This window comes from Orbicella faveolata, unplaced genomic scaffold, assembly GCF_042242905.1.
Source record: "Orbicella faveolata isolate gen_17 unplaced genomic scaffold, um_ofav_v1 contig_13, whole genome shotgun sequence".
NCBI classification, from domain to species: Eukaryota; Metazoa; Cnidaria; class Anthozoa; order Scleractinia; family Merulinidae; genus Orbicella; species Orbicella faveolata.
The window spans coordinates 2,679,350-2,690,000 of NW_028301540.1; the positions used below are offsets into that span (position 1 = coordinate 2,679,350).

Genomic DNA, 10,651 nt, shown 5'->3' on the forward strand with positions numbered 1-10,651 from the left:
TCTCCCCCGCGACAGTTGAAGGCATTAATTATGGATAGCTAGCTACTCAGCTGTGTGTGTACATGCTTAAAGCGACTTTCAAAACTGTCTTTTTAACACAGAGGAAAAAACTGAAGAGGTAACATGGTAATAATTTTGTGCAAAACATTTGACAAGGCCGGTTTGCCACTAAAACCCATGAAGAAGCGGTCATAAAAGTAAGTCAGTATTCATAGCTATTTTTCTTCACGAATAATGTTGTAATTTTTTTAGTTTGTTCAGAAGATTGTCGCTCCTATTTTAGTCTGTCGACCTTGACATGCTGCTTCTGTCTCTTTTGAGGTTGTGGCCAGTTCGTGACTATTTATTAACCAAAGACATGGCGAAAGCCTCGGCAGAAACGACTTGCATATGCGCTGAATCGAGTCGAACGAAAGGAAAATCTTCTGTTTTATTAATACCGTGCCTGATATGTCGATATGAGGCATACAAATGTAAAACAATGATCCAAACGGCTCAACATCAATTCGTTTGCAAAACAACAACAAAAAATCCAAACGACTCAAGACTTTAATAAGACAGCTAAATGACCTTTTTAAAAAGCTCGTATGAAGGTGTTTCCGTTATTCTGGACGCTGTGTTTGTTGACATCTCGCATCAAAACTGCTGTAGTTTAATTTTCCTGCGCGTAATTTCACGGCTGCTTGAAATTAAAATAAACATTTCCCTTATTAATGTCTCCGTGAATGCAAAATAAGCCGCTTCGTAGCCAGTATAGGCTGGACGTAAGTTCAGATGCGTGCGCTCGTTTGTATCAAGAGGTGCCGCAGAAATTCCTCCAACATATTTTACATTTGTTTTCATTTGTTGCATGGTCTTTATTTTATCTACAGAACATGAAAGTTCCCTGACTGTGCGGTGGAACAAAGCTGACTGCCAGTTCTGTGATGTATTCGCAGGGAAAAACCCTGGTTGTAAGAGCAATTTTCTTGATAGTTTACGGTTTCGTGGGCGCTGCAGTTTTCACACTTCTTGAAAAGCGAGAAGAAAGTAGTAAGACGACCTCGAATGGAATGTTAGAAGAACTGCGGAAGAACTTTACTAAACACCAAAACATATCAGAAGAAGAATTTAAATTCTTTACAATGGCCGTGTACAATGCAGTTCGTGTTGGGCTATCGGCGGACTGGACTTATTTCAGGGCAGTGGATTTCACCTACACAGCTCTTACTACTATTGGTTAGTGTTATCATTTCACACATTGCCAAGAGAGGATGAAGAAAGAGTAAGAGAGTGAATCTTCCATATGGGCCTTATCACTTCCGGTCTGGGAAACATGATCTCAGTAAGGTCTGAAAATAACCAATCCTGTAACGCAGGATTTTGCTCACGTGCACAGCCTCGATTTTTCATCCTCCACGAAAACATATTCCTCTGGATGTTCTGGTACCGCCAAATTTGGACCATTTAGACTACCAAAGAAAATAATTCTTTTCATCACGGGCCGGAATCTCGTGTAGTATCAGTATGTACCACTTGATGCAAGCCTTTCATAACAACAGGTTGATCGACTCATCCTTCTCTTGTCTTCCCTAGTGTACATTTGTATATAATTGTGCCTGCTGACCTCAAACCTTCTCGTTTTTACTTTCTTGCAGGATACGGGCATTTAACGCCGGTCACCACATACGGGAAACTCTTCTGCATTGTCTTCTGCTTATTTGGAATTCCTGTATGTCTGCTGACCCTGAAAACCGCGGGAGAACTTATTTCAAGATTTTTGACATGCATGGTAACTCGTTTTGAGCGTAAAGTCCTCAAAAATAAAGATGTAAGGCATGTTGAGATAAAATGCACCCTGCTAGAATTGACTGTGATGGCTCTCTACCTCTCTACGTGTGCTGCTGTGCAAGTAATTTGGGAAAAATGGACATTTCTTGATGCGTTTTACGCCTGGTTCGTAGCATTCTCCACTATCGGGTTCGGAGATTATATTCCTTTTGATAGTGTTGTACCTAGACAAGACGAGCACGGAATTACGACCGCCATTTTTCATGTTGTGGCAACTTTCCCAGCGCTGTTTGGTCTGGGTATCGTAGCCAGTGTGATGAATTCCCTTTTTGTAGTTTTTGACAAATACCGATTACCTACGGCTTCTTTTAACTGCCGATGTTCGCGAAGAAACAGGAAGCGAATCAGCAAAGACAAAGTAAAGCTAAGTTTTTCAAAAATGGATGCTGGAGACAATCGGTCACGTGGAAGATCTCACAGTGTATAGCCAAATAGACGGCTAGCAGTCTGTTTTTCTCTCAAAATCAGGAAGGCGAGACATTTTAGACTAGAAGGGATTGGGACGAGGCATGATGGGTGCGGCACTCACCCCAATCCCTTTTCGTCCGTACCGCTCTTTTGAGTTCGTGTTTACGGATAAATGATCGTCTGACGCTATGAGAAAAGACCGGCTGCCAGCATTCTAACAGCCGAAAACAGAACTCCACCCGCTGGAAGGGGTCAAAGGATAAAATCCAAGTGCTCTATGAGCAAAGCCGTGGATTTCCCAGTAAATGATGATTGACACGAGCTAACCTTTGCTTCTTTTCATAAAAAAAGTAGACAAAATAGGTCCGCATTGCGGACATCTGTAGCTTACGGGTTATTCTAGTTATATGAGTTGTAATACGCGCTAGTTGGCATTATTCGTTTACAACAGCATTTTTTTCCAAAAAATAATAAGGAAAACCAAGTGAATCGTTCCTTATTTTCTCAATTTCGCGTGACTTTTTGTGCATACTACATGACGTACAACAAAAGGGAAGCTTCCATTGCATGAATTGCATTGCTCCCGGATGGATTTACTCGTACTCGGTTTCCCAACATTTTTTTCTTGTTGCCTGAAGACGAAAGCTAGTCTGCTTTACGCGACTCCACGCCACTAGATCGAGTGCGCGGGTGTTTGAACGACAAATCACAATAGGCTGCGGATAAGATCGAAGTGACTCTGCTCGCAGGGTTGCTGCGAAAGATCTTCAGAGAAATCGAGGAATTTCACTTTTTTATGAATAATAGACACACAACATGTAAGCCATCGGATGAGATTTGATGTTTGTTTTGAAAATTTTGTTGGACATCAAGGGTGATACCATTTGTCAGGAGCAACTAATTTGAAAGTGAGGGTGCTTAAGTGCTGTTATAGAATTGCCGGTTATTATTTTGCTTTGCAGAGAGACTAAAACATGGAGAAATGAGCAACGGTTACACAGGCTAACCACTCCTTGAACACCCTCCAGTTTTTCTCTGTCGTGGAGAAAAAAAAAAGCCCAATTCCCTTTGTCTTGTAATTTCAAGATCTCGGATGAAAGAGATGTTATCAATAAACATGCCTCAGAAACAAACAGCACAAGGAACATTTCGATTTGGCACACTGTAATACAACATTTATAGACTAACACATAAAGAAATATTTCCGTATCTCACCGTTTATCAAAATAATTTACCTATTTTAAAGTTAACTTGGCTTGAACGCCATCTTCGCAATTTTGAAAGCTTATCCTGAAATAACAACTACATTTATTCTGCATTTGTTGAATCATCAGTCAAACCTTCATTGGTTACTCTTGCTTCGTTTCCGTGGCAATAACAGTAACAAAGTGCTCCCTTAGATTTTAACTTAAGCCAAGAATGGCTGCTTGCCGTGTCATTAAAAATAATAAAGGGAACCTGCGTTACAAAACAGTCTTTATTTATGCGAGGCATCGCGAACACCAGACTCGCTGAGTTAAACTATAAGACGACCTTGGGGCCGTATACTTTCTACTAGATACTGAGTACGTTATTTAAGAATAGATCTTTCACACATGAAATTTACAAAAGCTACATTTTGCTGGCATTGTTCTTAGCTAGTACACGAAGCAGACAGGTCCCAGCTGGATGGTGAATTTCTGTTCAAGAAGTTTGTCTCCAACATCATAAGCAGCAACATCTACTACAGGCAAGGCGTTCTGTTGTTTGGTGTCGATCTCAAGGACTGTCTGGTGCCAGGAACCATCTTTATTCTATAAAGAACAACAATGTAATTTAAGATAGAGGATAAAACCGAACGTTTTCCTAAGAAACTGTTGTAGTGAATCTGCGACAAAGTTAAACATTCAGAAAATTCTGTTACACTAGTAAGATTGGGAATCTTACTAAGTTAATCAGAGTTTTTCTTACATTACTTGCAAAACATTTCAGACGTTTGATTTTCGGACACTTTTTATCTCATTTGCGACAAGTTTCGGACGCTTTGCTGAAACATAACTTAAGTGAATTTGCGCTTACAAAACACGAATTAGACGGAAACACCTGTGAAACATGTACTGCACCCTAAAGGTTTTACAGATACAACGACGAGAAAATAAAACAAATTTTATCAAGCCGTTACGTATCTCCAGCAGTGTGTCAAGTAGAGTTTGCCCCATAAAGGAAACTAAGGAACTTTGGACCAAATTAAAAGTTTTACACTGTACTGTGAATATTCCGCACGCTTAAAATTTCGGACGCTTAAATAAACGGTTCAAATTTTTTGTCCGAAATTTTTTTGCAAGTAATGTATAAAAGTTATCATCCCATATCCAACAAGCGCGAGTGGAATACAGAAAACTAAGCTAAAATGAAAATATAAACGCCCCCAAAAATTCATGCTTACGCTTACCATGTTTGTAAAACATGGTATAATGGCTCATAAGCCAAGATGGTTAAGCCAATTATTTATTAAAACACTTGAATTGCATTATCCAATGACCAGTTTTTAATGATATTCTCTACTAGGCACTCACTACTCACATCGCAATTGTTGGTGATAACTTTAGGTTTTGTCTTCTCTGATGACGTTAGTTCCATTTCATTTTCTCCTTGTAGTTTAATAGTTCGGTCATTGTCTTCTTCCCAGGCCCGTGAGTTGTAGCAGTGGTAAGTTATGGTCTGAGTGGTACGCATGCTCAGTAACCTCATGAACCTCATCTGCACGGGATCCATGTTGTATTCAATCTGCAATGAAACAATTCATGAACTGTGTGTCTGTGTGTCTGAGCGCAATTGTTTTAAGGTTAAAGCTACTGACCATTGTAACGGTCATCCACAGGAAATAGGACAATAGCTGGAGTCTTTCCCTATGTAGTTAATATCGTTTCAGTGAAAAACTTAGGAAGCTAGACTCGAAACGTTTGTCCAGTCGAACGTCTTCTAAGAAAAAAAAAATTATTACAGACCCTCTCTAATACGGACACATCTCCATAAGGGACAGTTGTTTACCAAAAAAAAAATCTATCACACAGACCCAATCTAATACGAACACATCTCATAAGGGGCAGTACCCTTGGCTCCAGCAAAATAATTTATATTCTCTATGAAAAATTTCTATAATACAGACCCTCTATAATACGGACTCATCTCTGGGACAGTTCTCTACTAGAGAAAACCTTAATACGGACTCGCTCTAGTACAGAGGCCTCTCTGTTTAACCCAGTCAGTTCTTTTGGTCCCGTAGTCCCGGCAAAATGCCCATAAACCTCCTACATAATATGAACCCGGAAAAATGCCGCTAGATTCTCAAAAAAAAAAAAAACGACGATTGAGAGGAATGCGTGGCGAGCCACAAGAGTGTAATTACAAAATGCTACTCACCAGCTTTACATCTGGGTGAACTTCACTGATCCATTGTTGAGATTGTGCATTATCAATTGTGATCTGTGTTGAATGAAAAGTTAAGCGTTCTCTAACAATACTTAAAGAGAAAAAAAGTCACCCAATGATGTTCAAGAGACGCGCTAGTGTAAGACGAGTTTAAGGCTTATTTAAACGTACCGAGTTATCGGCCCGATTTGTTGGGCCAAATATATCGGGATGCAAATCGGCAATGCCGAAATACACTTGCCTCAGGTCGACAAGTCGGCCCGATTTGGAGAAATCTGTAGCAGCTGCATTGACATTTAAGCGTCGGGCCAGTTGATGCATAAAACATTTTATACCGTGCCATAGAAAATACAGCCAATCAGAATACAGGAAAACCGTTGTATATTCGACGATATTTCACCCAACCTTCCCATCATGCGCCACGTGTACGTCCTACTGATTGTGTTGTCCACTGTATTTTATATGGCATGGTATAATATAGTTATACAACGTTCTCTCGTGGTACACCAAAAAATATTCCCCTATTCCCTTGTATTTTCTTGGTATACACAATCGTGGCTCGTGTGTATACCGATAAAATTCAAGGGACTCGTAGGATATTCCACGGTATACCACGAGAGAACGTTGCGTAACTAGGAGATATCTGAATAACAAATAATAACAATAAAAATTACTTATATCGCGCCTTTTAACACGCAATGATCAAAGGCGCATCACATCATGAATTCCGAAAATTATATCAAATTTTTAGGAGCTAGTTTAAAAAGGTACGTTTTGAGTAAGGATTTAAACTGTTGAACTATGTTCGATTTCCTTAACGAGATGGGTAAGGCATTCCACAACGTGGGAGCAGCAAGAGAAAAAGATCTGTCTATAAAAGATATCAACATCTTCCCACGAGGGAAATCAAGTAGTAATCCATCACTGTACACAAACTTAAATAATATATGCAACATGCTAGCATAAGACATTATGCTTCGGGATTTATCGCGCCCGACACTGAATCTAACCGATAAATCGTTTACGTATAAATCGTTTTATGGACCCTCAAGACAAACTTACGTTTTCTTTCTTTGGATGAACGCAAGCCCTCTTGTTCTCAAAGTCGCAGTATATGTACTCCGCATCGCTGCTGCAGCCCTCATTGGGGTCAATCCAGTAATAGCCTATATGTCAAAAAATAGCGCCACTGAGCAGTCAAAATCGTATTTTTACAAAACATTCTCGCGCGCTCGTTGGCTAATTTTCATATGAGCGGACAGACACATGAATATATAATTTATGCGATGTTGTCATTGTGAAAAAACAAATCGACGCCAGTTTTTCATTCGTTTGTCCTGTTATTGACAATAAATTTCATCATAACATTGTCAAAGTAGTTTGCGGATCCACAGCTACTTTGTCAATGTTATGTCCAAATTCAAGATCATTAACAGGACAGACGCAAGAAAAACTGACGTCAATTTGTTAACAGTCCTACGAGTTTTCGAACGCGGGCGAGTGGCCTATATAACAGTGACTTGCTACAGGACACAGTCAAAGGAAAATTGGAACAAAAATTCTACTATTTGCAACGATTTACAGCAACAAACACGTTGCAGACAAGTGTTATAAACTTACACGACAAGTCGATTGCTATAAAAAGGTCTTGGGACCCGTCCACACCAAGCCGGATAAATATCAAAACGATGTTTTCACTCTGAAAAAGCATCAAGTGTTTTCCGTCCACACTACGCCGGAGAAATTTGAAAACGCAACAATCACCGGTCATTTTGGATTCGCGTTTGAGGAAAACTCGGGCAGGGAAATTCGATTCGAAAAGCTCAGATTTCAAAATGTTTTCCAAACACGCTAAAACGCAAAGCCGGCGTTTTCAAATTCCTCCGGTTTGAAGAGCGTTTTTGAAAAGCTCCGTTTTCGTGATGTGGCAGGAGTCTAAAGCATCACAAACTTACCGTTCTCTACAGTACTGTTACTGTCTAACTGCAGATCTCTGCAGGAGCGGGCGGGATGATATTTGCTGCCTTTTTGCCGCCTGTAGTTGACCCTCTGATTTTCGTAGCCATCAAGGATCTTTTTCACCACAGGACTCTACACACAAATCAAGATAAAATCTCAACTTGATGAAGGTCGACAGGAAGTCATAACGTCAAATATCAAAATATTTATTAATGGCTGTTGGGTTGAACAAGGGATTTTTTTTGTGTAAATTAAAGTATCAGTGTAGCTGCAGACAAGAATGGAAAACACAAGTTACAGCATACCACAAAGGTCCGTTAAGAATTCAGCCTATATTTGTTCGAAATGCTTTTTTGGTTGGCTTGTGCTTGGGGAAGGGAGAGAGGTGTCATTATCCAGGCAATTTTTGCGTTTAATAAACGCTTTTGAGCTTGAATTTGAAAAACATGCCGCGTTTGAAAAAAAAAGGGTCCACGGGAGAATGCCACATGTCTTAGCAAAGAAAACGATGTACAAAGCAAGTTCTACCGACTTAAAATGAGCATCATAAATCATAATTCTCTAGGCAGTCTGCGATAACATAAAGTACAAAACAATTAATTCTTATCACCAGTCTGCTTAAAAATGTATTGATATTGAAAGGAGAAATTACAAGTTGATCTCTCGTGAATTACCTCCAAATCAGGGGTGTCTTTCTTGTTCTTCTGATAGGCAGTCCTCTGCATAAATAAACATATGAATTATTAAATAAACCAGCAAACAAATCTGTGACGCTAATAGGTCCGCCAAGCGTACATATAAATGATCCTTAGAAGCTGTCACGCAATGTGCTTGTCATGCAATCGCCGTTGTGATGAAGGCACAAAAACGACTGAGAAAGACGGCACAAGTGCTTCCTCTGCACTTTGTTGGTATCAATCCATGAAAACAAGAAGCCTCCTTACCTTTGTGCTGGAATACAGTCGATAGTTCGGCGGGGGTCCTTTATCACCAGATCCTGCAGTCTACAGAATAGAAATAGAGTTAGATGCTCGTTAATTCTCCTGCATACCTAATGAGGCCATTCGATGCGCTTCGAGAATCATGACACGTGTTTGGTCGAGTTATGGTTCCCAAGGGGTCTCGTTTTTATATGTTTACTTAACACAGAAGTAGGTCATAACAATGGCCAAAACGAGCAAAGCCTAAATTGCAAGATTATACTGTTAAAGAAAACATCTAAATTCTTGACCATTATTATTGCCGTCTATCGAGACTCAATTGTTGAAATGTTCTTTGAGTTAGTCCCAGCTGGTATTTTAGAAGCGCTACCTCCATCTGCCTTCCACCTTTGCTAAATCTGAAGACTTGTTAAGACCTGTTATGCAAACTTAGAGCAACTTAGAATACTTACCAGTGAACTAACAAGGTAACTGCCTGGAGGACCCTAAACGACAAAGAAAATAAACAATGAAAATCAAACAACACAATCAAACGTGTAACAACATCGCTGCCCTCCCTGGGAAGTATAATGGGCCATCACAGGCTACCCAGCGTGTTTTCCAGGTTGCCGTTATATAATTTGCCGCTATGTACATAAACACATATTCATCACTTCGTGGGTGTAAACAGAATTCTCAGTAGCTTCACAGCTCAATGATGTGCCGCTTTGCACCCATGACTTGAAATACTGCTTTATATTGAATTGCGATCAGGTTTCCTTTGCAACTACTCAAGCTGCTACACAAACGTGATAGAATATATAAAGTATTTCCCTATGATAAGACAAGAAAACAGTACCTAGACTACAACTTTTGACCGCAAGTCTAAGACAGTAACCATTGGGACGCCTTAGCTTGCCTGCAGGCTAAACATATCACTGTTTTTTTTTAAGGGTGTGAGATGAACTGTAACATTCTGCGTTACAAAAGGTGGGAAACATAAAAGAAATCATACCTGTGGGCCGGGCATGCCGGGAGGGCCTGGGTCTCCCTAAAAAAAAAAAGAACAAAACCAGTGTACGAATTAGTAGCTAAGCAGGGCTTGTCACAGCACGCGTCTTAACAGAAAATTATAAGTTTCAAAAGCGCGCAAGTTTCGTAAATTGGATCATTTTCTGCAATTTTCTGTGGGTCCAGTCAGCCAAAGAGTCAACAAAGGAGCACGCGCAGTTTACTGGCACATTGTTGGTTTTATGCAGTCCATTTTAAAACCTGATTTGTAATGCCTAGTTCTTTCAGTGGTACGCGCCTGCGCGGAATCATGGGGCCACGCGTTTTCAACGTTCGCCATCTTGGACTTGTTTTGATGAGTGTAGTTACCAAGATTCCCTGCAGGCGCGTCTCATACAATGCAGATGGATCTGGGCATTGGCCAAGACAAGAAAAACAACCTAAAGGAGCTACGTCACGGTTTACGCATCTTGAAAAGTTCAGCCCAAATTTTTCAAGTTCGTCGTTTGCAATCCGTATCAATCTTCTCCATCCTTAACCATCCTTGTTCCTTTACGATTCATTATTATCTCTCAAATGTTTCTCTATCTTAGTAAACTATCAGTTTCAGGTTTCCTTCAATTTAAAGCGAAGTTTGTACGTGGCAAAAACAAAAATAACAACACGACAAAAAACAAAACGTTTGTCGAGAAGCGAGCCACTGTACAGTGGTACTCTTCTTAACAATAACAGTGACGCCATCTCGGCCACAAAAATCAAACTTCGCGTTTATTACCTCCATTCCGTCGACGCCCTGAGAATAAAAAAGAAGAAGAAGAAGACAATAGTTAGTCTGCAGTTTTCCCTTCTTTAAAGGGTCGGGTGATGTCAGTGCTCTCCCACAACTGTTTCTAAATTTTAACCCTAGCATATCTGTATGTCGTGAGTTAGACGATAGATAAACTACACGTTACTACGGGTAGGTTGATTTGGGAAAATAAGTACTGCTGCGGCAAGAAAAACTAATCCGACACTGATCCACGTTTGCTTGCTCTATTTATTAGCTAGTTGTAAGTAAAACGAATGTGTACATTTGTAATGTCAGTAGTATAGAGTGCGCATTTTCAGCCTCT

The 10,651-nt window shown here is 40.0% G+C and overlaps 2 protein-coding genes across 2 annotated transcripts in view; one reads left to right on the plus strand and one right to left on the minus strand.

The window, feature by feature from the left end:
- The first annotated feature begins 40 nt into the window (after positions 1-40).
- Positions 41-3,709, plus strand: LOC110053868 (two pore potassium channel protein sup-9-like). Its single transcript, XM_089284057.1, has 3 exons — positions 41-197; positions 873-1,218; positions 1,638-3,709. The coding sequence occupies exons 2-3, from the start codon at positions 927-929 to the stop codon at positions 2,255-2,257; spliced, it is 912 nt and encodes a 303-aa protein (XP_089140183.1). The 5' UTR covers positions 41-197; positions 873-926; the 3' UTR covers positions 2,258-3,709.
- Positions 3,702-10,651, minus strand: part of LOC110053893 (uncharacterized) — a 64,295-nt gene continuing 57,345 nt past the window's right edge. Inside the window, exons 62-71 of the mRNA XM_089284056.1 lie at positions 10,315-10,332; positions 9,544-9,579; positions 9,002-9,034; positions 8,553-8,612; positions 8,283-8,327; positions 7,605-7,740; positions 6,712-6,815; positions 5,641-5,703; positions 4,801-5,004; positions 3,702-4,031 (exon numbers count right to left, since the gene is read on the minus strand). Of these exons, the coding sequence (XP_089140182.1) occupies positions 3,876-4,031; positions 4,801-5,004; positions 5,641-5,703; positions 6,712-6,815; positions 7,605-7,740; positions 8,283-8,327; positions 8,553-8,612; positions 9,002-9,034; positions 9,544-9,579; positions 10,315-10,332 (855 nt within the window). The 3' untranslated portion in view covers positions 3,702-3,875. The remainder of the gene's footprint in view (positions 4,032-4,800; positions 5,005-5,640; positions 5,704-6,711; positions 6,816-7,604; positions 7,741-8,282; positions 8,328-8,552; positions 8,613-9,001; positions 9,035-9,543; positions 9,580-10,314; positions 10,333-10,651) is intronic.